General features: G+C 43.8%; 1 protein-coding gene across 1 annotated transcript in view; it reads left to right on the top strand.

Annotated features, from left to right (window-relative positions):
• LOC124797828 (dnaJ homolog subfamily C member 13) overlaps positions 1–26,435 on the top strand; it is a 344,782-nt gene that overhangs the window by 254,395 nt on the left and 63,952 nt on the right. Inside the window, 4 exon segments of the mRNA XM_047260865.1 lie at positions 13,414–13,581; positions 13,715–13,948; positions 14,059–14,221; positions 24,666–24,932. Of these exon segments, the coding sequence (XP_047116821.1) occupies positions 13,414–13,581; positions 13,715–13,948; positions 14,059–14,221; positions 24,666–24,932 (832 nt within the window).

The raw sequence follows: 26,435 nt of genomic DNA, 5'->3' as shown, positions 1-26,435 counted from the left end.
CATGGCATTTGGCAACTGTCCATGGCCTACATGGCTTGTATCCCACTGTTCCTCCTCTAGGATACCTACATTAGAAATTAATAATCCCTTTAGCAACCTTAAGTCCTCGGTGCTGAAATAATCCACAAACACAGATGCAGTTTTTTTCACCATTTACCTCTTGAGTGCATACGACACTTCATTTCACTTACCAGCCCACCTGATCTAGTGCTTCATTTGCTTCCAACGTTTCCACCTTACACAAAATCTTTATTGTTAAGTTAGACTTTACATTAACCCAGAGCGATTTCCTGATACCCTGAGGTGCACAATTGTGTGAATTGAGTTTGTGTGATTGTTCATGGTTTGAATGGCTTGTCGTACTTGATGGCCCCACTTTGTGACATCGCTACACTGGCAGCGGTATTGCTCATCTGAAACATTTTTCCAACAAGCTCCACCATGTGCTGATGAAGATCAGTTTTGTCACAATTCTCATGCAAACCCAGAATCCTGTCATAGCCTCAGTCACATGTGGCACAATGGCTACACATATGAAATCCTGTGACATTTTACCTTGCTTCACCCAGCCTGTACCATGGTGGGTTCCATTGCTTATGTTCCACCAAATCTGCACTGGTGACCAAAACATGCACCCCTGTGTCTAGCAATATCATTAAATTCTTTTTCCCTGCTATTGCTCTGATCATACAGCCCACCTCTGCATGTGTCTTCATAGCATTTAATTTTACTGGGAATGCCCATATGTGGACCTAGAGTTCTCTTTGGCATTTAACATCTGCCTCTTTCCCAGTCTGCTACTTCTTCTTGTTACCATTATGCTGACATCTGCCACTGCTTCCACTGTCCCACTGCTGATGACATTCCTTCTGCTCATGACTGGTCTGTTCACATCTGTAACACCTGCTGTCAGCTGGTAACACTGTCCATGCAGTTTTCAATCCAGTTGACATGATCATTTCCTCGCACATTCATCTGCCAATTTGAAAGCAACAGGCAAATCAATCAGAACTCTGTTCATATTCTCCTTGACATTTATGAAGTCAACCATCATAATAATGAGTGCAGCCCTCATAATAATGAGTGCAGCCCCTGTGCTGTGCCTCTCGTGAAGTTAATTCATTCACCATAGCATTCTGCCTCAGCTCATATGTATTACCATTGATCTTCGTTATACCATCCACAAATTCTTCTTCTGATTTGATATGCTTCTGTGTTACCATGCACAACTGTCCCCTAAAAATATCTGGCAGTAGTGCTTTGTATAAAGTCTGTTAAGTATGAGCATGCATCTTTACACACAGATAGTAAGAGATATCACCTTAGTTCTTTCGTAATCCAACAGGGGGACCTTTGTCCTTCATGAAATGTCCATAAAGCATTAGTTTACTTTGAATTCTTGACTGAAATACCCAAGAAGAGACATGAATGCAGATTACGCGTTGCATTTATCGAAGACATTTGATGCTGATTTCCAACTGTTGGTTCATCAACAAAAATGAAGTTTTGATACTCCTGTATGACAATGATCTGAAGCACCATGTGGGTGACTGGAAACAGGAGAAAGGTGTGCAGATACTGGATTGGGCCTCATGGACACCTGATGCTAATCCTGTTGAAAAAGAAGTTGCAAGGAAAAACATCTTCACTTTGAAACAGCTGTCAATGCAGATTTGACATATTTGTAGGTCTCTTCCACATGAGTATGTGAGAAACCAGGTTTCACGCATGCTTTGGGGATGCCAAGCTATTATTGATGCTGCTAGTGACTGGTTGTATTATTAACTGTGATTGCCTTTTTCTTTTGTTCATATATGATGTCTGTATATGTTTTAGTTTGTTGTCAGATACATTTTTCTACCGATTAACCTGGCCATGGTGTTACTTAATGGACTGTACCTTTGAATCAACCCTTTACCCTTTTTTTTTTTTTTTTTTTTTTTTTTTTTTTTTAAAAAAATTCCTTGAACATGTTAGCTCTCTTGAGATCCTCTCTGCAACATCTACATCAGCATCAAAACTCTGCAAGCCACCTTTCAGTGCGTGGCAGAAGTTACACTGTATTGGTACCAGTAATTTCAACACACTTTCCTAGAATTCTCCCAATAAACTAAAGTTGACTATTCAACTTTCCTACTACAAACCTCATTTGCTCACTCAATTTCATATGACTTTGCAGATATTCAAATGACATGACCATGTCATGCAAGACACTACTAATGCTGTATCCAAACATTAGAGGTTTGTTTTTCCTACATCTGCACTACTAATGCTGTATCCAAACATTACAGGTTTGTTTTTCCTACATCTGCATTAACTTACATTTTTTTTACATTTAGAACTAGCTGCCATTTATCACACCAACTAGAAATCTTATCTTAAGTCATCTTGTATCATCCTACAGTCAGCAAACAACTGAAGAGTGCTGCCTACCCTGCCCACCAAATCGTATAACAGCAGTCGTATACCACTTCTATGGGCCATACCAGATGATATCCTTGATTCTGATGGGCATTTGCTGTTGAGGACAATGTACTGGGTTCTGTAACTTAAGAAGTCTTTGAGCCACTTGCATGTTTGTGAACCTATTACATATGCTTATACCTTCTTTAACAGCCTGAAAGGGGGACCGTGTCAAAAACTTCTGGGAAATCTAGAAATATGGAGTCTGTCTGTTGCCTTTCATTCATAGTTCACAGGGTATCTTGTGAAAAAAGGGCAAACTGCGTTTCACATGAGCGATGCTTTCTAAAACTATACTCATTGGTGGGCGTAAGCTTCTTGGTCTCGAGAAAATTTATTATATTTGAGCTGATAATATGTTCAAGGATTCTGCAACAGATTGATGTTTGGGATCTTTGGTCTGTAATTTTGCAGGTCCGTTCTTTTGCCCTCCTTACGCAAAGGAGTCACCTGCACTATTTTCCCGTCTCTTGGGGCAACATAAGCTTTTGCTTCTCCACTTAATCTCAAGTTTGCTACTGTGTGAAGTTCTACATCAGACCACCCTTACATCTCTGCCAAATTCCTAAGATCCTTCATTAACATTTGCACATTGTCAATTGATTTGCTAGAGAAAGGAGCAACTAAACTTAGGGCTGCTAAATGTATATTTCACTGTGGCAACTGCACTTCTATCAAACTACATAACTCTGCATTAACTGCTGTCAGTTGTGTGAATCTTTTCTGACAGTGTACAAACTGCCTCTAGTTCCGCAGCCATTTTGATTCTCAGCACTGCCTAGGTAAATGCCCGTAATGATTACACATTGAACACACTACTGATACTGATTCTTCATTCGATGCTGAATGACCGTTTAAGCTACATTGTATATGTCTGACAGGTATTAGACAATCGTGACCCCCGCTACCTCTAAAGAGCAACAAATTCACTGTCTCCTTACTTTAAGAACATTCATCTTACAAAGAGTGCAGCGGTCAAGCTGCTTTTCTATGACCAATATTCTTCGACACAACAGTTAAAATTCTTGACTCACTGTACTGGAGACTATAGGTCCAGATGTTGCTCTGAAAAGGCAATGTCAGTACTTTGACATCATTGTAGGAGACTGGAGCTGGAGGGATGAAGAGGGCACTGCAGTGTCAGTGAAGCAGCTGAAAGCTTCCAAATTGGTTTATTGTGGCTCCCTGCTATGGTTTAATTTAGGAAGTAGTGGTGTGGCGAAGGCATCCAGTAGCCTCCTGTGTATTGTTATCCAGCAGCGTCGACAGAATGCAGTGTCAGCTGAGCAATGGCTCATGATGCACCCACCTCTGTCAGCGATGACTCCAGACCCAGCAGCTTCGGCTAACTATGGCTGCAAGCGTGGTGGCGAGATATGTGCCTCCAACACTGTTTAGCAGGTGGCAGGTGGGTGATGGCCTAATGGCATTGATGGCCAGCAACATGCTTTTCAGGCCCAGTGCTGGCCTGATGCGGCAGCCGTTCCAGATCTCTTTGTGTCAGGGTGTACTGCCCTGTTGCAGAATCAAACTGTGATCCATAAAAAGAATTCTGGATGGTGCCTTCAGTGTCGCAGCCCCTTAGTTGTAGAGTTGTGATACTAACACAAGTGACTTTAGTGTAGAATGGCTAGGTATCTATTTAATTTTGGGCCATGCTTGCATGGACTTTGCTGCACCTTGTGGCATGTGTGTGAAATGCTTCAGTGGTTGCCGGTGTGGAAAAGCATCTGCCTCATTCCACTGGGGTACTGCTGTGTTAACTGTATCCACACTTCGTACCGTGGCATTGCATCCATATTACTTCTTAAGGTATGTTGATAATATCTTCTTGATATGTCCTCATGGTGAAAATGCACTGCAGGAAATGACTGATCACAAGAACACTGTCCATCCCTAAATTAAATTTACTATCGAGACAGAGAAGGATGGCAAGCTAGCATTCTTGGATGTTTTATTTGAGTGGAAGGTAGAAGGCTGGATTGGTCATTCAATGCACAGGGAACTGACACACGCTAATCGATACTTGAACACAGTTAGTTTTCACCACATGGTATAGTGAGTGCAAAATGACGTGGCCACTAGGTGTGCAGTCGGCTGGGAAAACGTGCTGAGAGCGGCAGCAGTGGGCGGTCGCTCAGTGTGTTGGAGGGGAAGTGCCATTCTAAACTAAGCCGATACTCACATTTTTGGTAAATGTTAAGTGAGGTTCCTCCATATCCACTCTTGCATGGGGACCATTCAAAAACTTCTGTCACCTCTTCTTTGGTTAGTATCTAAAAAGAATTCTGCTGAAAATGCAGCAATTTATTTTTTCCTAATTTGTGAACCATTTGTAACTTTCAGCGGAGGGTCACGAGTGGGGAATTTTGAATTAAACTTACACATTTCCCTATTTGCTTCTTTTACCAAAACTCAGCAGAGTTAACATGGTCTCTCCTCCTTAACATGTTGTTCAGACACAATTACAAGAGAATTCTGAAGCAGTGGTTTATTAAGTGAGGGACTGAGGAAAAGTAGGGTCAGACAATGGAAATGGAGGGAATGTAACACCATGATAAAAAGTAAAGTTGCTACTCCCCATATAGCGGAGATGCTGAGTGGCAGATAGGCAGAACAAGTTACAATGTAAGCTTTCGGTCATCAAGGCCTTTGTTGGGAGGAAAAAAAAAAAAAAAAAAAAAAAAACACACACACACACACACACACACACACACACACACGGCTTTGACCTCTGGCAGCTGAAGCCACACTATGACCAACAGCAGCAGTGCACTATGGGAGTGGCAACTGTGTGGGGTAAGGAGGAGACTGGGGCAGGGAGGGGGAGGGATTGCAGGGTAGGGATGGGAGACAGTGAAGTGCTGCTGGGAAGTGTGCAAGGATGGGGTGGAGAGAGGGTAGGACAGCTAACTGGAGGTTGGATGGAGTCGGGGGGGGGGGGGGGGGGGAGGAGAAGGAGAGAAGCACAAAGACTGGGTGTGATGGTGTAATGAGGGCTGTGTAGTGCTGGAATGGGAGCAGGGAAGGGGCTAGATGAGTGAGGGCAATGACTAACAAAGGTTGATGCCAGGAGGGTTACAGGAACGTAGGATATATTGCAGGGAGAGTTCCCACCTGCAAAATTCAGAAAAGCTGGTATTGGTGGGAAGGATCCATATGCCACAGGCTGTGAAGCTATTACAGGGATATAAACCATGAGGTAAGTGGTTGGTAGCAGGGGTTGTGTAGTGATGGATGAGTATATTGTGTAGGTTTGTTGGACAACAGAATACCACTGTGGGAGGGGTAGGAAGTATAGTGGGCAGAACAGTTGTCATTTCTCACCACCTACTCCAGTCCAGTCACAAACATCACCTATCCTATCAAAGGCAGGGCTGCCTGTGAAGCAAGTCAACTAATCTACAAGCTAAGGTGCAACCACTGCGCTGCATTCTATATAGACATGACAACCAACAATCTGTCTGTCCGCAAGAATGACCACCGACAAACTGTGGCCAAGAAACAAATGGACTACCCTGTTGCTGAGCATGCTGCCCAACACAACATCCTTCATTTCAATGACTGCTTCACAGCCCATGCCATGTGGATCCTTCCCACCAACACCAGCTTTTCTGAACTGCACAGGTAGGAACTCTTCCTGTAATATATCGTACATTCCTGTAACCCTCCTAGCCTCAACCTCCAGTAGTCATTTTTCTCACCCAACCAGCCTCTTCCCCGTTCACATTCCAGTACTCCAAAGCCCTCATTCCATCAACGCACCCAGTCTTTCTACTTCTCTCCTTCTCCGCACCCCCCCCCCCCTCCCCCCTCTCGCCTCCAGCCCTCCCCTGCCCTCCGTCTAACCTTCCTACTGCACCTAGCTGCCCTACCCTCTCTCCACCTCGTCCTTGCCTACTCCCCAGCAGCAGTTCACTGTCCCCCACCCCTACCCTGTTATGCCTCCACCTCCCCATCCCAGCCTCCTCCTTACACCCACAAAGTTGCCACTCCCAGGGCAGCCACTGCTGTTGTTGCTAACAGTGTGGCTTCAGCTGCCAGAGGCTGAAGTTAGGTGTGTGTGTGTGTGTGTGTGTGTGTGTGGCTTTGCTATATGATGAGTAGCAACTTTACTGTTAACAGTATTGAAAGGTAAGGTCAGCAGCTAATGAAATAGCACATCCTTGGTACATAATAAACATGTAATGACTTTGCTTATATTGTTCCAAAACCCATAGCATTTCTTGTTTCACCATCTATTGATAACCCTTAAAAATTACATTCTTTCATCATAAAAGTCTGTAGTTAATGGAATAACATGGTAGATAATGAAGTTTTGCATAATAACCATACTGCAAAATACTCTCTTCTTCCTGTGATATGCCAAAATGTCATTTTGATATCTCAAATCATTTATGAAATATGAGGAATGGTGTGGATATTTCACTCTGGTTTTACCACTGGTGCAATGTGATCGCAATTGATAGTCCTAAGTCAGATCATTTTTTTCGAGACTGGTGTCAGATAGAGACCTCCAACCAAATGTAAAGAAAAATTCAGTGTGTTAGCTAAATTTCATATGCAGCAACCCCAATTTTTCAATGCAATTTTTTCCAAATTTCTCGCATTGTCTTACTTCCATGTAAATATCACAACAAATATGACCATTAACGGAATGAAGGGCACTGCATAATGAACCTGACATATAAGGCTACGACTGAAGCAAAAATGAAATCCATTTACTTAATAGTTCCAGTGGAATCATTTGAGAAAGATTGCAGGTTCTGTCATTGCTGACTGGCCGAAAGGTGGAAAACGCTAATTGGCCTCCTCTTCTGAATAAAAGAATGAATTTCCACAGATCTTTGCATGAAAAATGGTCACTGTGCATTGGCCACTGTATCCTGTGCGACCTATACACAGAAAAGTGGTCCTGAACACATTAGTACACAGAACGAAGATTATTTCTGATGATGTCCACATACAGTCTGAATTGCAACATTTGAGACATGTTCAGAGAGAACGGTTATAGTGAGGGAGACACCACAAATGCTTGTAAATGCTACTTATGAAGGATGCCTTGTGAATTTGCAGAAGAGGCCAAGCCATCTGCTTCTCTGCCATACTGTGAGCAACGAGCAGAAAGATAGGATTTGTGGTGCATACATATGGACTGAGACCAGTGTTGTGGCCCACTCCCAAGATACGAGATATGTTACACACTGTTAAAGACAACATTGCTCTTAATGTGCCCGCTGTGTACGGTGTGCCTTGCAAATGCAGCTATTAAAGGGAGCTCGACAAATCAGCCATAGCTGAACATTGCCTGGAAAGCAAACACAAAATATGGTTTGAAGAGGCAAGAGTCTTGGCTCATTCAGCTACATGTTGGAGTTTCATCATAAAGGAGGCAGATGAAATTAGAATAGACAGCAATTTTGAGAGAGACCAGGGCCACACACTTTTTGGAATGGGGGGGGGGGGGGGGGGGGGCGGGGGCGGCTTGACAGGAAGCAAAGATGGATGCTTATAGGCTTGTAGGGGGGTCAGGTCCTCTGATTTCAACAATCTCTACTCTGTCCCCTTGTCTATCGTCTTGTCTGTCATTATTTGGTTTGTTGTCATGTCTTTAGTTGTTTCTTTGGTCATGTGACCAAGACTGAGGTTATTGGTTATCATATCTTCTATCCCACCCATTCCCACCCATTTCCATTTCTTCTTGGAGGGTGTCTTATTCCCCTGTTTTTGTTGTTTACGTGTAGGTTTACCGGCAGAAAGTTAATCTGAATAAAATACACTGGTGCCCTCGCTTCTCCACTCCTTTTGTATCCTAATTCATGTGGTACCTGCTGGAATCCTTGAATATCATGCATGTTTCTGCCAGTGATCGTTACCTCTTTCTGTGTTAGCTTTGTCGAGCAAATCTGTAAAATTTCTGACGGCTCATATGATGCACCTAAAAATCACCACCTCCCCACCATATCTTTGAAGAACTGTAAGAGACCTGGCCACCTCAACTCTACGTAGTTTTCTGTCATCATTATTCCAATCTTTATCTGTTCTTGGGTTCCTCTCAACCAGTATTCTTGGAGAAAGGCGTATGTGAATTTGTCACACATCTCGCGCTGTCCTGCAATTGATCACATTTTCATTGCTACCTCCTTTCTGAAGTCAATATATATATGAACCTAATTTTTAAAATGTGTCCAAGACTTTGGTAATCTTTCATGGAATTTTTCGATCCATAGCTTTGGCTGTAGACAGTTCGCAACATCTGGGAATAAAGAGACCTTTTGTACTGGCAAAACTGCTTCCCAGTTTACTCCTCATCCATGTCACATATACAGTTTCAGACTCATAGTGGTGGTTACTGGTGGATCAGAATGTGATAGCATTATGCTGATGCAGTATAATTTCTTTGATCTCCCATTTTTCCATACTATTTTCTTCCTCAGTCTGAATTGTCACGTTCCCTCGTAAGTTATTACTCATCGAAAATGTACTACTCTTCTTTTCTTTCATGAATGTGTGTAATGGTTCCTTGTTCCTCTGATTTATGTCCAACATGTACTGAAATTACTTTAAATCTCTTATTTTGACATGTTTGCTTATGTTTATTGGTATCATTCTTCAAATGCGTTTAATTATGATTCAATAGCTGCTCCATAGTTGCGATTAGCAATTCAACCTACTCTACCACTTTCTTCTTCATATTATTGAGTTTACGTACTCCTCTCTCCATGAATTAACTGCTTCAATATCTTTATTGATATCAATATGCTTTGTATGGCTCTCAATGTTCTTTGTATTAGTGTCAATGTTCTTAGTATTGGTATTATTGATATTTACATCTTTCCTTATTTCTTCTGTCATCACTTTAGTGTCCTGCACCAGTGTGTCTACTTTTAAATTAAGCTGATGCATCTTACTGTCTAAAGTTGTTCTCTGTTGCTCGCATTTCTTCATGTGGTCTTCTAGTTTTTGATTCATGTCTCCTGTCTGTTTATTTAGCATTATGTTTAATATTTTAAATTGCATCTTATTTTATTAAAATTATGCATCCCATATTTCTTCACTTTTTTAAAGAGTCCCACATGACTCTTAAAATAATCATCTCTTTTCTTAAATCTTGCATCATTTCTATCTTCACTTTGCTTAAGTAGATTTTCACTTTTCCTAAACATCTGGATTAGAAAACTGTGCTAGTTAAATACAGTAAGTGATCGCCAAGGGCTCACGATGAACATCACTCTGTGCTGCAGTTTTGTAACTTGTAGTTTCTGAATTTTCTGCTGCATGTGAAGTTGCACACTCATCTGCTCTCCTGAACACTACTACATATACATTGTATATAATTTGTTCCTGACCTTGCCCATATTCATGTTATGTTCATTCTGAGATGTTACTTTACACTGCTCACTGGTATCTAATTCCTGAATATTTTCTTGCAGCATGTCCATGACTGCAACACTGTCGAATGTTTCTAAGATTCATGAAACTTCCCTCCATAGTCACTCATCTGTGCAAAACTTGTAGTTCATGCTCTGGCAAACCTTCTCATTTTCTAACACAATTGTTAAAGATCACACACATTTGGTGTTCAAGAAAAGCTAATCAACCTAACATATAATTTCTCAGCCATCATGCGCAAACTAAAATTCAGTCCACTCCTAACACGCAACATATAGCACAAGCAAAATAAATAAAATCCTTTCCAAAAGTACAGTGATGATTTTTCAGCTGGACAACAGTGAACATATACCAACCTCACCTTATTGCAAAGAGGTTATGTGCCAGCAACTTTGGGCTATGTTTAGGTTTAGTGACTTCATTTATTTGTTTAGATAGCAATGCAAGTCCTGCCAATTTTCGCAAATCTGACTTCGATGTCAGGAAATCGCAGATCAACAAATCCTGTACAGGATTTGCAAGAATAGTAGGGCAGGTCATCTTTCAAAGTGGAGGTATGTAAATAGGCCCACTGATCTGACATGAATTAGACACCCTCCAAAACAATGGGTTATGAGTCCAGTGCTAGTAAATGAAACAGTAATTACAATCAATTCGGTTTATGCCATAAATTGACTTGTAAACCATTTGAGAAGTAATAATGATATTAAAATAAAACCTTGGCACATCCAATAAAAGGGTCTGGCATAAGATTCTGATGATTGCATAAATGGAAAAATTGCAGTCACAAAGTTGTACCATGGTTATCAAGACATTAGTAAAAAGACAGATGGTACTAAAGAAGGGAATGTGTTGCATGTGTGACCAGAGCTGAAAGCAAACTGGTCATTTGAATCTGAATGCAAGTCTTCAGAGCAAAGCTTTATGTTATTGAACTTCCATAAAAATGGCTTTCCTGTCCTTGTGTAACATCCCGCCATAACAAACTGAAGGTGGAGGCTGAAGTGGCAGCAGAATCGGTCATCGTGCGGCACAGCTAAGTTCAAATAAACCTGAAATTTTTATAAGTCCTTCGACTCATCTGTTCTGGTGGTATCAGAGGCAAGCAGAGCAGAAATTTGGCAGTGGAGGCTACTGATGAAGAAATAATTTTGTACCAAATGCTTATTAAAAGGAAAACTCATTTTTCTGCATTTTGCACTTGTTGTTTTGTTTGGATTGGCTGGGCTACAGATCTTCCGAGTGATGAAGTGTAAAAATGTTTCTTAGAAAGTGTTGATCCCATTCCCTAAATTTTTCTTCAGGCAGTTGGCCAGTAATAGACATCTTTCCATTTAGTACTGAAAAAAGGCATCTTCCTCTTTCTCTCTATCGCCTCCTGTGGCCAGTGAGGTGGGTTCTTATTGGCATCTCTCTGTTACCTCCAGTTTATTTACATATCCAATCCTGGCAATTCCTATGTTGCATAAACTTTTAGTTTTTGCAGAATCAACTTTTGGTGGCGTCTCATTTTCAAAGGCACCCCAAACTATGGATTCTCCCTCCATTTTCTAGATGTTATCTGTAGCATCTGTGTGTTCTAAAGAAGAGCACAGCTTTCTACGATTTGTGCACTATAGTGCCTTCCTGGACCTTATTAAAAATAGAGTTCCTTCTCTTCCCACTTCTGGGACATAAAACAGTCATGGCTAGTGCCTTATGCCACAGGAGATTGGATCTGTGTTCCCTGCTCTGTGACTGGCACTCAAGTACACTACTACAAAAGAGAGTCCAGTTGACTGCATGACATTGACTGCATCCCTCCTGGCGTGTCTTCCTGAGATCTGCTCTGAGGGTGGTTCCACTGGGACTCAGCTGCACGTGCAAACACTGTCACCTCATCCCAATCTGCTTTCAACGTCCTCTTACTTGAATAAAATATGTAGATTCAAATAAAAATGTATTATGTGCTGTTATGCCTTACATTTCTCGGTGTCAATTAATTATTCCACTGTAATGGGGCTTCATATTCTGGTTTTGTATATATTATGGGACATAATTTTTTTGGCCTGTGGTGGGAGGGGGCTTGGGGGAGTGGAGGGGAAGGGAGGAGGAGAACATCACATAACGATGTCCCTAACTCCAAATGGACTATCCTTGAACAAGGAACTAATCATCTTGCTGTTGAGTCCCTCGCCCCCCATCCCATGCCATCTGTCTCTCTCTCTCTCTCTCTCTCTCTCTCTCTCTCTCTCTCTCTCTCTCTCTCTCCTCCTCTCTCTCCCCCCCCCCCTTCCCCCCCCCCCCCCCCCCACACACACACACACACACACACACACACATGGGAGTTGAACAGGAAGGTGTGAAGATGTGTGAGCTAACAGCTCTGAAGATTTAGTTTTGTGTCATTCAGTTCATTTTACTTGAGTGTAGATTTAAGTTGTCCTGTGTTTGTTTCTATCATTTTAATAAATTTTAAAATAACCTATACAGTTTTGTATAATATATTTGGTTTTCAATCAATAGCCAAAGTAGTATGCCTTTCAGTGCAAAACAAAATAAAAAAATGGTTGAATCTTTCATGGCCATTTGCTCACCTATTACATGTTGACTTTTGCCTCAGGTTCTTTGCCAAATGTTTAACAGTTTTTATGAAGTTTCACTACTGTGAGTTGCTGGTATAGTCAAATGTTCAACTTCCATTGCTAGTGGCATAGAGGGGTCGAGACCATGGATGCAGCCTCAAGGTAAATGCATCCTAGATTCTAGTTGTGCTGCATCAAATGACTGTTGCACATAACAAGGGTAGAGCCACAGCAGTAATGACCAGGGTAAAGCCCTCAGACGTTGGCATGACAGGTACATGTAATCTCTGGCTGTGGTCTGCACTACAGTGTACCACCAGCAATGGAAGGTGAATTTTTGGTACTGACACCCATGCTGGTGAAACATCAGAACAATTGTTAAACAGATCTTAATTTATAGAAAAGCCAACAGGCAGTAAGTCCTACAATACTGAACCATTTTAAAACTGAGATCTCACTTTGTAAAAGTATCTTCTGTTTCTTTCCTTTCTTAGTCTGTTCCAGTGCCTCTACTTTATTAGTTCTCAAACTCTTTAAGTAAAGGAACTTTGTGAAACTGTTGAATTAAAACTTGAATAACTTTTGATAACCTCATGCTTTTTAATTTTTTTGAATGCTTCATATAATTCTGTAGCAACAACTCCAATTTTTTGTCTACTACATATATTTGGCTTTTATGGGGTACGGAGTTATCAGCATAAAATACTGCTGATATGGAAGCAAAATTGTCTTTGTGGTATCTTCCTTTGCAAGAAAATAATGACTGCATACGAGTAAAAGGCTGTAAGCATTGTTTTGTGTGTGGTTTTTAAAAATCCATGAAAATAATGTATTCCTCAAAATATAAAGGTAATTTTTACTTAAAGTATGGTGTAAGATTTTTCAGGGCTTTTAGGATTCTGCACTTGGTTACATGAAGGGCCTTGGAGTTTGATGTATTATTGTTAATATTAAACATAGAAATGTGACTCAAAATAAAAATTTGCTCTTTCAGGAGGTTGCAAACAAATTAGCCAAGTTGGCAGTTACTGCTTGTGCTCGTTTGGGTGGATATTTACCAGGAGATAATAGCACGCCAAAGAATTCAGTGATCCAGAAAGCCTTAAGCAGTCTGTTGACACCATACCTCGCAAGACAACTCAGCTGTGATAAGCCAGCAGAGGTGTGCTATTTCAGACTCTTTGTTGCACTGTCGACAATCAAATTCAATCATGCTATTACAACTACTTACAATTATGATTATAATCTGTGTACTAATTATCAATGACACTTCATTTAGTTTTTTTGTATTGTAGGTTCTGAAGATATTAAACAGTAATTGTGAGTCACCATACTTGCTATGGGATAATGGAACAAGAGCTGAGTTGTGTGAATATCTTGAAAAACAGAGATCAAATAAACTCCATTATGATGATGATGACGATCCCACATATGGTACAGAATTCACATACTCAGCGCTGAAAAAAGAGCTCATTGTTGGTGAAATTTTTGTTCGTATTTACAATGAACAACCAACATTTGCAATTGAGGTTTGTGTACTATTTAGTGTAAATGTCAGTAGCTGACTTGTGCATTATGTTAAAGAAACGTCTACATATGAGACGATGTGGTATAATAATTTGTTCTGTTTCTTCTGCAGAATCCTAAAGGTTTTACAATTGATTTATTGGAATTTCTGGCTACTCAGTCAGAGCATCTCACATCCTTAGGAAGTATTGCACTCACAGTGAAAGACAAAGAAGTTGTAAACAACGTTGTTATGGCTCTGGAAGCTCTTTATAATGTAATTAAAAATAATCCAGGTACTTAGCTAACATTTTTGATATACAAATAGTATATGAACTGAGATTTTAGTAATAGTTGTGCATTATAGTAATTGTAACTATTTGTTGTTGTTGTTGTTGTTGTTGTTGTTGTTCATCTTCTTCTCCTTCTTGTTAACATTATTAGCAAGCCTTTTCCTTGAGGCTTCACTTGTGTATGCATCACATATATTGCACACACATCTTCCTTCCCTTTTCTTATCCATCTCCTCTTCCCCCCCCCCCCCCCCTGCCCTTTTCCTCATCCCCCTCTTTGTCATCTCCTCCTCCTCCTCCTCCTCTTCTGTCTTTGTACATATCCTTCTCCCTCCTCTCTCTGTCCATCTCTTTCTGCACTGCCCCAATCTCTCTGGCCAAATCCTCTTTCCCCCTCTCCATATCTGTCTCTATCTCCTACTTTCTCCCTATCCATGTCCTCGCCTTCCTTTGTGTGCCCATCTCCTCCTCCTCCCCTCTCTTCGCACGCCTCCTCTTGCGTCCCCTCTCCCCGCCCGCCTCCTCTTGCCTTGATTCGCCTCACCTCTACCCGCCCGCCTCCTCTTGTCTCGCCTCTCCCCGCCAGCCTCCTCTTGCCTCGCCTCTCCCGCCAGCCTCCTCTTGCCTCGCCTCTCCCCGCCAGCCTCCTCTTGCCTCGCCTCTCCCCGCCAGCCTCCTCTTGCCTCGCCTCTCCCCGCCAGCCTCCTCTTGCCTCGCCTCTCCCCGCCAGCCTCCTCTTGCCTCGCCTCTCCCCGCCAGCCTCCTCTTGCCTCACCTCTCCCTGCCAGCCTCCTCTTGCCTCACCTCTCCCTGCCAGCCTCCTCTTGCCTCGCCTCTCCCTGCCAGCCTCCTCTTGCCTCGCCTCTCCCTGCCAGCCTCCTCTTGCCTCGCCTCTCCCCGCCAGCCTCCTCTTGCCTCGCCTCTCCCCGCCAGCCTCCTCTTGCCTCGCCTCTCCCCGCCAGCCTCCTCTTGCCTCGCCTCTCCCCGCCAGCCTCCTCTTGCCTCGCCTCTCCCCGCCAGCCTCCTCTTGCCTCGCCTCTCCCCGCCAGCCTCCTCTTGCCTCCCCTCTCCCCGCCCGCCTCCTCTTGCCTCGCCTCACCCCCGCCCCGCCTCCTCTTGCCTCGCCTCACCCCGCCCGCCTCCTCTTGCCTCGCCTCACCCCGCCCGCCTCCTCTTGCCTCGCCTCTCCCCCGCCCGCCTCCTCTTGCCCGCCTCTCCCGCCCGCCTCCTCTTGCCCCGCCTCTCCCCGCCCGCCTCCTCTTGCCCCGCCTCTCCCCCGCCGCCTCCTCTTGCCCCGCCTTCCCCGCCCCGCCTCCTCTTGCCCCGCCTCTCCCCGCCCCGCCTCCTCTTGCCCCGCTCTCCGCGCCCCGCCTCCTCTTGCCCCGCCTCTCCCGCGCCCCGCCTCCTCTTGCCCCGCCTCTCCCCGCCCCGCTCCTCTTGCCACGCCTCTCCCCGCCCCGCCTCCTCTTGCCTCGCCTCTCCCCGCCCCGCCTCCTCTTGCCTCGCCTCTCCCCGCCCCGCCTCCTCTTGCCTCGCCTCTCCCCGCCCCGCCTCCTCTTGCCTCGCCTCTCCCCGCCCCGCCTCCTCTTGCCTCGCCTCTCCCCGCCCCGCCTCCTCTTGACTCCCTCTCCCCGCCCCCCTCCTCTTGCCTCGCCTCTCCCCGCCCCGCCTCCTCTTGCCTCGCCTCTCCCGCCCCGCCTCCTCTTGCCTCGCCTCTCCCCGCCCCGCCTCCTCTTGCCTCGCCTCTCCCCGCCCCGCCTCCTCTTGCCTCGCCTCTCCCCGCCCCGCCTCCTCTTGCCTCGCCTCTCCCCGCCCCGCCTCCTCTTGCCTCGCCTCTCCCGCCCCGCCTCCTCTTGCCTCGCCTCTCCCCGCCCCGCCTCCTCTTGCCTCGCCTCTCCCCGCCCCGCCTCCTCTTGCCACGCCTCTCCCCGCCCCCGCTCCTCTTGCCTCCCCCGCCTTGCCACGCCCTCCCCGCCCCCGCCTCTCTGCCCGCCTCTCCCCCGCCCCGCCTCCTCTTGCCACGCCTCTCCCCGCCCCGCCTCCTCTTGCCACGCCTCTCCCCGCCCCGCCTCCTCTTGCCTCGCCTCTCTCCGCCCCGCCTCCTGTTGCCTCGCCTCTCCCCGCCCCGCCTCCTCTTGCCTCGCCTCTCCCCGCCCCGCCTCCTCTTGCCTCGCCTCTCCCCGCCCCGCCTCCTCTTGGCCTCGCCTCTCCCCGCCCCCCGCCTCCTCTTGCCTCGCCTCTCCCCGCCCCGCCTCCTCTAGCCTCGCCTCTCCCCGCCCCGCCTCCTCTAGCCTCGCCTCTCCCCGCCCCGCCTCCTCTAGCCTCGCCTCTCCCCCGCCCCGCCTCCTCTTGCCTCGCCTCTCCCCGCCCCGCCTCCTCTTGCCTCGCCACGCCTATCCCCGCCCCACAGTGAGTCAGAATCCCAAAAAGCTGGTCAAAATATAAGTAGTTGTTCAATTTGTACCAAACTTAGTACATAAGGGTTTACGGAGTTTCTGATTAAGAATATGATATGAAAAAAGTGAAAAAAAACAAAAAAAACAAAATGGCGGACCCAAGATGGCAGGCTCTATGTACACTACTATAATTTTTTACATATAAAAGTAATTTTCAGGGAATTATCGAGGTTACTGATGATGACAGAGTTCAAAAAATTTAAAAATGGTGGATCCAAGATGGCGGTCAAAATCTGTCTTTTTATTTATTTGTATTTATATATTTTTATTCATATAAAAGTCAGTATTTTGGGGTTATTGTAGTTAATGCTTAAAAAATAAACCAAAAAAGTGGAAAACTCGAAGAAAGGACCAAATATAGGTTACAAGATGGTGTAAAATATTACAAAAAATTATTTTATTTTAATTACAATTATTTATTTTGTAAATTTTTTATAACTTAATTTACAAGTTTTCATTTTCTTATTCTTTTTCATCTTCTGCTTCAACTGAATCATCGTCATCCTCAAACACTGTTTCCTCATTATCTGCATCTGCATCTGAATATTCATAGTCTTCCGCCACAGGAACTAAGAGGGCAACGGCTTCTGGCGACAAACTCTTCAGTTTCTTCGGCGAATATTTGCGTAAGGAAGAAACGTGGCGGTCTGTCGTTGGCAACAATCTCCTGAACACGTCTTCCATAGTCTTAACTCTTGAAAACTTTCAACAAAAACTCAGGCGATATTGCTTTATCAACTTATTGTGTTGATTCCTGAGCATCCTCCGATAGTTGACCGATGGGTAAAATGGCCAAAGAAATAATGTTCGGACCGTGAATCAACAATCTATGGACTGCTGTTGGCATGTTGTACCAGGGGTATTATTTCACGTAGTGCCTGGCAGTTGCTAAGGCGTATGCTCGAAACTTTTCAACGTCGATCTGACGTCCGCTCGAAATCGTCTGCAAAATTATATGGAAACGGTGGATTAGTTCTTCGGATACTCCAGTTATCAGCGCTGATGTTGGAGTGTTTTCAAAAAAATGTCGAGCGGTGTTTCCATCATTCGTACTGCCAAACCCTTGTTTTGGCATGTCAATTACAATTCCAAGCTGCTCTTTGAAAGCTTTTTGAATGTTGGCTTTCAGTATGGCTTTTTCCTCTTTATCTTCTGCTTTACGTGCCTGCCACTTTTTTGTTTTCATTTGGTATGCCAAATGAATACAACATTCAAAACATGAAATCTAGGCGTGAAGAGTTGATAGTCCGTACTGCAGATAATCGGCGGTAACTTGTTTTTTCAAAACGTCGTCAATGTTATTAAATTGGGCAGACGTAGCCTTGCAGAGATAGCACCGTTGCGCAGATTTCGTGTTGGTGATAGCATTGCACACTTTACCATCTACCATGGTCATGCTTAAATTGTATTTAATGGAAATGTCTTTCCCATGAATAACTGTTTCGAATGACTGGAGTTGTTCGATCTGTTTGTCGTAATACGCTTTTTCATTTAAAGACGTTTGCTCTGTTTCCTTTGTAAATTCTAACTTCAGTGGTCTGCAAAAGAGGGTTGAAGACGGCTTCGGATTAATCCATAAGATCTTTACTTCTTTAGTTTCTTCATTTACACCTGCAAGTTTCAGTGGAACAAGCAAAGCGAAAAATAAAGTTGCATCTGAAATACTCGAATCTGAAAACTTCATTTTATACATGCTTTGCCTGGAGGTTCTGTCAAAGCCCCACTTACAAATAACGGCCATAGTAGACATTTCCGAATCACTCATATGTAAAACATCATCTCGTTTCAGCAATAGAACACGTTGAACAGTGTGGTCTAACAAAGCTTGCAACCGTACCTCAGCTTTTGATTCGGTAAAAGTAAGGATTACGTCTGGAGGGCAGCAAGCTTTTTTGCTGCCAACACAGCTGAATATGGTGGATATAGTGTGTTTAAGCCTTTTTCTTTAGCCCCATTTCTCAAATGCTGGTAAGATTCCTTTGACAATTTAAAGTCGAAAAGGAGTGCTAGACCTTCATTTGCATCATATGAGGATGGCGATGATGTTGAATATCGCAACCCTGCCTTGTATTTCTTCACCTTGGATGGACTTGAAAGTGTGACGTCTTTCACAATGTTCGCAGCATCTGGGTGCCCCGAAGATCGAAGACTCATTTGCGTGGCGAACGATAATTCGACAGGACTGAACTTCGTACGAATCTCCTCAGTTCTCCTTCTTTTAGACCTATCAGATAATGTTTCAAATTTTGTGGCAGGACGGCCTGCTGATTTAGTCACACTTGCAGGTTTCGAATCAATCGGAATATATACTATTGTATTTAACCAGGTTTCGTTCTTCTTGAAAAAATATCCATGTCGCCGAGTTGCTTCCTTATACTTGCTTCTTAACTTTGTTAACAAAATCGAAATGGTAGGCCTCATATCATAGGGAATTTTAATTGTATGTCCACTTTTTTCTGTCAACGACCTTTCCAAATGTTCTATGACCCCTTCCAAATCATTTGACAAATACTCTTTCGTTATTAGAAAAATATCTTTCCTCGAACATCTGATTCTGCAATTCGCTGGATCAGATGAAACTGAAATTAAAAAAAAAAATCTGTGTTACACTTTTTGTCATTTTTCTAATTAATTTATTCTTTACAATGCTAGATGTCTGAACAATGACGTTTTGCAAGTGTCACTTAAAACGTGGCTCAAAGCCAGAGTCGCAACTAGTCGCAGGATTTGAAGCTTAATTTACAAAGGTAATAATATATACTTGCGTACACAGCGCAAAAGAAAGCGGAATGTCGTGGAATTCGTAACTTATCTCTATTTTTTAAGCGCATTCTACGATTTTGTCATTCATTTCCCTGTAGTACGTTAATTGAAATGTAAATGTGCATAATTGATGATTTAATAGTGATATAAGTGTTTTTTCACTAGTACATACCTCCTCGAATACATTCCATATTGAAAGTATTGGTTTCACTTGCACAAAACATAAATAACTTCCTTCAACAACACAACTGTTTTTGTAGCCTGGCCAGCTGCGTGCACGTTAACAATGAACTGCCGCATTTAACCTGAGATATTACCGAACAAATGAACATCTGGTCGTCCGCACAGCAGGCATTCAGTTGTCCCAGCATTGCTGCTGCCTACCTGATAGTCCAAAATCCCCATCTTTAAACTTTTTTTTTCCTTTTTGGCCACGTTTTTAGGATTCTGGCCCACTGTGCGCCTGCCTCCTCTTGCCTCGCCTCTCCCCGACCGCCTCCTCTTGCCTCGCCTCTCCCCGCCCGCCTCCTCTTGCCTCGCCTCTCCCCGCCCCGCCTCCTCTTGCCTCGCCTCTCCCCGCCCCGCCTCCTCTTGCCTCGCCTCTCCCCGCCCCGCCTCCTCTTGCCTCGCCTCTCCCCGCCCCGCCTCCTCTTGCCTCGCCTCTCCCCGCCCCGCCTCCTCTTGCCTGGCCTCTCCCCGCCCCGCCTCCTCTTGCCTCGCCTCTCCCCGCCCCGCCTCCTCTTGCCTCGCCTCTCCCCGCCCCGCCTCCTCTTGCCTCGCCTCTCCCCGCCCCGCCTCCTCTTGCCTCGCCTCTCCCCGCCCCGCCTCCTCTTGCCTCGCCTCTCCCCGCCCCGCCTCCTCTTGCCTCGCCTCTCCCCGCCCCGCCTCCTCTTGCCTCGCCTCTCCCCGCCCCGCCTCCTCTTGCCTCGCCTCTCCCCGCCCCGCCTCCTCTTGCCTCGCCTCTCCCCGCCCCGCCTCCTCTTGCCTCGCCTCTCCCCGCCCCGCCTCCTCTTGCCTCGCCTCTCCCCGCCCCGCCTCCTCTTGCCTCGCCTCTCCCCGCCCCGCCTCCTCTTGCCTCGCCTCTCCCCGCCCCGCCTCCTCTTGCCTCGCCTCTCCCCGCCCCGCCTCCTCTTGCCTCGCCTCTCCCCGCCCCGCCTCCTCTTGCCTCGCCTCTCCCCGCCCCGCCTCCTCTTGCCTCGCCTCTCCCCGCCCCGCCTCCTCTTGCCTCGCCTCTCCCCGCCCCGCCTCCTCTTGCCTCGCCTCTCCCCGCCCCGCCTCCTCTTGCCTCGCCTCTCCCCGCCCCGCCTCCTCTTGCCTCGCCTCTCCCCGCCCCGCCTCCTCTTGCCCCGCCTCTCCCCGCCCCCGCCTCCTCTTGCCTCGCCTCTCCCCGCCCCGCCTCCTCTTGCCTCGTCTTGTGCTCAACACTCTATCTCAATTCTCCACCTGCTGCACCATTACACACATTTAGCCCTTGCGAAACCGATCATTGAAGCAAACTGATAGTACTGCAACAACACACATTGTGTCGTGCAGCCTACATGTCACGCATTTGAAAACTGTGTTGTTGCCTTTAAAGCAGCGTGCTCTGCAATTGAAGTCAGAAGGCAGGCCCATAGTAACTCCAACTCAGCACACCTGTTGTGCAAGGCAGTTACACACCGGTGGCTGGAAAACTGTTTTTTACCCTGATGAGTAGGCTTCCCTGCAGCATGGGTCGATAAGGTAGGCCAATGCTATTCCCACACAACACACCTGTCATGCTGGGCTGTCTTAGTGGAAGGGGCTGAAAGAAAAGTGTTCTCCCACGTCTCTGCTCCTATTGGATCTGTAATGTTATAAACCCCATAGTGATGAAAATTGTAAAGTTTACTCTTCATGTGCTAGATTTGATGCAAATTGATCCAAGGATTTGGGAGGAGATCCTGGACATACGTAGTCTGCTTTGTATATACAGTGTGTTCATTTTAATTGAAAATACTGAAATATCTCAAAAACCGCACAATAGATTAAAAAAAAGTTATAATTCCAATTTGTTTGTCTTGGAGGGGTACATCCAGTGATACCATACTCAACCTGCCACTGCCACCCTTTTCGTGTGTGTGTGTGTGTGTGTGTGTGTGTGTGTGTGTGTGTGTGTGTGTGTGTGTTTGGGGGGGGACGACCTTGAAATCTTCAATGGGATCTGCTGTTTTTTTATTACAAATTACCATTCTGTGGCAAAATCTACATTTTTTGTCTGACACATTTTCTTCATTTTGCCACAGATGGTTCTGTCATCTGAGGATTAGAAATGTGCACACAATTGTAATTTACGACACGCTATTCAGTGGCCCTTGAATAACCAATGGAATGTGGTCCCCCACCTCCATGCTGCAAGGGTAGAACGGGCCAATATTTAATAATTTCTAAGTAGAAACATCTTCACAATGTTGTATTCTTCAACATATGGGATACGGCACTACTTGACACACCCTGTGAACATGGTTTGAGGTGAACATTATCCAGTTTTTCCAATCAGAGTAAGTGTTCGAGTGTAGTACTACCAACTTCAATACACTTATTGATCTGATTTTCAAATGAGAATCACAGTATAATTGCTGGGTGCTTATCCATGGGTTGTGGAGCACTGCCACTAGTACAGCTGTTTCATTAACTTCTCCTGTGACACTACTGCTTTGTTTCCTTTTGGTGGTCTGTATACTGCCATCAGACATGAAGGCGGTCACAACATCGTAAAAGAATGAACAAGAGAGAGCTTTCTCTGGAAAACATTCAGCATACAGGGCAACAGTAGCCTCAACATTTCTCCTACATTCTCCATAAATCAGGAGCATTTCAATTTTTTCTTCTTTGGTTGCAACATTCATTGTCCATCTGCACATTTGTTCTCCAAATGATAGGTAGGTGTGCAGGCTATAAAGACTGCACAAATATTATAATGATAAGAGCCACTGTCTGTTCTATTCTGCACGATATGTGAGCTCTGGTTGCGGTGTACTGGCTGTTCTGATGCTTCATAGTTTGCTACATGATACAGTGGCACATTGAGTAGTCCCCTGTTCAATAAGCTGGAGGAATACAATGTTGCAAATGGGGTTTCCAATTACAAGTTATGAAATACTGGCCTGTCCTACCTTCGAAGCATGGAGGTGGGGTCTCATGTGCCATTGGATATTCAGGGGCCATTGAGTGGTATATCATAAATATTGATTGTGTACCCATTTCTATTCCTCCAATTACAGCGCCATCTGTGACAAAATGAAGAAAATGCTGTACACAAAATGTTTGTAAGTTTTGCTGTAGAATTGTAATCTGCAATAAAAATCAGGGATTGTTTCTGAAGATTTCAAAGTTGTCTCCAACAACCCATGCACCAGCTACAGTGGCGGATCAAGCATGGTATAGTTGGCTGCCCCCTCAGAGAAAAAACAAATTAGAATTAGAACTTTTTTGATCCGATGTCTTCAGTTAAAATTAACATGCTGTGTAGTATAAAAAGTAGGATTCCAAAACTTTGCTTCCACTCTCACGTAAATTTTTACTCCAGTAGTGCTGTCACACATTATATAGGCACTTTACCTGTTTATGTAGTACTCTTCATGTTCTGCCTCTTCCTTTTTCATTTTGTTCTTGTATAAGATACATCTCGCCCACTGAACGACACACAATAATGTTAAAAGGCACAGGAGTTAAATTTTGGAAAAACAAGGTTCAAATTTCAATTTGGTTTTAGAGATTACATTTTCGTGAAATCAATTCAGGCAAATGCTGAGGTATTCTGTTTGAGTCTAAATTTGTGCTCCATCTCTAATGATCTCATTACTGACAAGTGTGAACTGTAATCTTCATTTCTTCCTGTCATGTACATTTCTTGTTCTGTCCTAGAATTGTTAGCCACAACTTCATTGTAATGTTAAGGGATAGCACTTTGTTCTAAAATTCTGGAAAGGATAGATTTGCTGCTCACTGTAGAGACAGCACATCGAGTAGCACAACAAAATGACTGCTCACATTAGGCTTTTCACCAAGCATGACTGCTGTCTCTGGCTGCTCAGGCAATCTATCCTATCCATAATTGTTGATATTCCCACCTGGGCTTTCCACTGTATAACACACAGTTCTAATTGTTACCACTCTGACTGCACTCTTTACAGAATTTATCCTTTTATCTAACCAATCCAAAGTACATTTCCCATGTCTCTGCCCTGTACATAATCCATCTCATTCCATAAAAGAGGCAATTATTACATACTTATAACACAGTGCGCATGTCATATGTGTCCATCAGTACAACAGAACTGTTGAGGTAATCCAAAGTTTTTACTGATGGCTACATGTAGCATAATCTTTAGTTTTATCTTTTTGTTTGAATATCTAATGTTAGATTTATTTTTATTTGATAGTGGCCAAATAAAAATTTTATTTCTCAGGTATGCTAAATTATCTTCAGCCTCACAGGATAGTCACTGCATAATCATTATATGCTTTTATTCCTTGTCATCCACATTAGATTTCCACTTCTGATAATATGACAATGGTACTTAGTTTGGACCTTAATATTTCAGGCTGCTCTCTAGACACTCATACTATGTTGCCATTTTTTCACAATTTTTAAGCACATGTTGACATGTTAATTTACTAATTTACTGTAGCACAAGTTTTTTTAACGTTACTTGTCTGTGCCATTTACAATCTGTAACAGACAAATTAAGCGAATTGATTTTACGTAGTATTTCATGGATCACAGCCATTACCAAATTATTCCATTATACCCACTCAGACAGCCATGTGTGTTAACATGCTGTGTAGAGTATTCTGTGAAGTGTGCTGGCCCATATTGTTAGCATATTAAAGTGTGCTGGCCCATATTGAATCTGCTGGTAGATTAACAATAATGGCTGGTGAGCTGGTCATGCTGGATGGGGTGTTGTGGCAGTTTCCCACATCTGAGTAGGTTAATACCACAGGTATGGTGGGGTACACTTTTCTGTTCCAAGGTGATGCTGGGGGTGACAGGAAGCATATCTGGCTACTCGTATTACCAGCACTGGCAAACTCGGATTATCATGCTGACCCTGTGTAGGCCACAAAAAAATAAAATAAAAAATTACCAAGTTATTCCATTAGCATTTGTAGATGTTTCCCATTTTTATAATGAAAATTGATAATGAGAAACTGTAGAATTAGTCAAACAATTCGATGATTTAATAATCACTTTTATGTTACAGGTGTAGAAATTCAATGTATTGGTCACTTCCGACTACTATTTGGTCTGCTTAATGTTGATAGCTGCAAACCTGTACAGAAGTGGAGTCTGAATGTTGTATCAAATGTTACGAGAAATCAAGAATGTGTTAATGATATAGCTGCTTCTGAGGTGGTTGTATATCTGCTGCTTGCTCTGAATGGCCTGCCAGATGACCAAGCACTGGTGCTTGATACGTTACATGCTCTTGTTTCAACAACTAAAATAGTAAAGGATGCTTTGAACAAGGGTAAGCATGTGCAGAAGATTACTACATTCCAAGAGGAACACTCCTTACAAAGTAATGGAGAGTACTCATAATGCCTAATTCACTACCTCTGTTTCTTTCACATTAATGTGAAAAGCTTTTTATTAATGGTGCACAAAATTTCTGCAGTAGGAGTGTTTTTTGATTTATATGTCAGGTAGATTCTGAAGTGCATCCTCTCTAGTCACGTTGAAAACTTGATTTGTTAAAAAATATATTTGTTAGTGACGCTGATGATTCTGACAGTGTAACACCTCCCACCCTCATTTTTCAGGATTAAAGGCAATACTACATTACTTCTTCTCATCTGCTCAGAGTCTGTTTATTGATTATTCTTCCCCAATTGACAAATGACAAGTAATTAGTTGCTTTATTGTAACAATGATTTAGAAGTTAAGAATTGCATTTTGATACAGACAACACAGGCTGTAATTCACCACAAGTAATTATACCAAATACAAAAACACAAGAATTACTTCACACTGAAAGTTCACATTTGCTATAAATACAATATGAATGATTAACAGAACATAAACCTGCATCTTAAGTGCTCCTGACCAACTGCTCCAATCAAAATATTCTACCCAACATGTGCACAGTGAGAAAACAACAAGAAGTCATAAAACTGTGTTGGTAGGAAAAGAGTGCCCCCACAAACAATGGGCCTTGCCATTGGTGGGGAGAATTGTGTGCCTCAGCCATACAAATAGCCGTACTGTAGGTGCAACCACAATGGAGGGGAATTTGTTGATAGGCCAGACAAACATTTGGTTCCTGAAGAGGGGCAACAGATTTTCAGTAGTTTTGGGGCAACAGTCTGGATCATTGACTGAACTGGCCTTGCAACACCAACAAAAACAGCATCACTGTGCTGGTACTGTGAATGGCTGAAAGCAAGGGGAAACTATAGCTGTAATTTTTCCTGAGGGCATGCTGCTTTACTGTATGGTGAAATGCTTATGGTGTCCTCTTGGGTAATATATTCTGGAGGTAAAATAGTCCCCATTCAAATATCCGGATGGAGACTACTCAGGAGAATGTCGTTATCTGGAAAAACAAAACTGGCGTTCTACAGATTGGAGCATGGAATGTCGGACCCCTTAATTGTGCAGGTAGGTTAGAAAATTTACACAGGGCAATGGATAGGTGAAAGTTAGATATAGTGAGAATTGCTGAATTTAGGTGGCAGGAGGAACGGGACAGCTCATAGGTGAATACAGGGCTACAAATACAAAATCAAATATGGGTACTGCAGGAGTTGGTTCAGTAATGAATAAAAAAATAAGAATTTGGATAAGCTACTGCTAACAGCATAGTGAAGGCATTATTGTAGCCAAGATAAACATGAAGCCCACACCCACCACAGTAATAAAAGTGTATACACCAACAAGCTCTGCAGATGTTGAAGATACTGAAGAAATGTACGATGAGACAAAAGAAATTATTCAGATAGTGAAGATAGACAAATATTTAATAGTTATGGGA

Source organism: Schistocerca piceifrons, chromosome 5 (genome assembly GCF_021461385.2).
Source record: "Schistocerca piceifrons isolate TAMUIC-IGC-003096 chromosome 5, iqSchPice1.1, whole genome shotgun sequence".
In the NCBI taxonomy this organism is placed as follows: Eukaryota; Metazoa; Arthropoda; class Insecta; order Orthoptera; family Acrididae; genus Schistocerca; species Schistocerca piceifrons.
The sequence above is the reverse complement of the archived record's forward strand: the minus strand, read 5'-3'. Positions and strand labels throughout refer to the sequence as shown.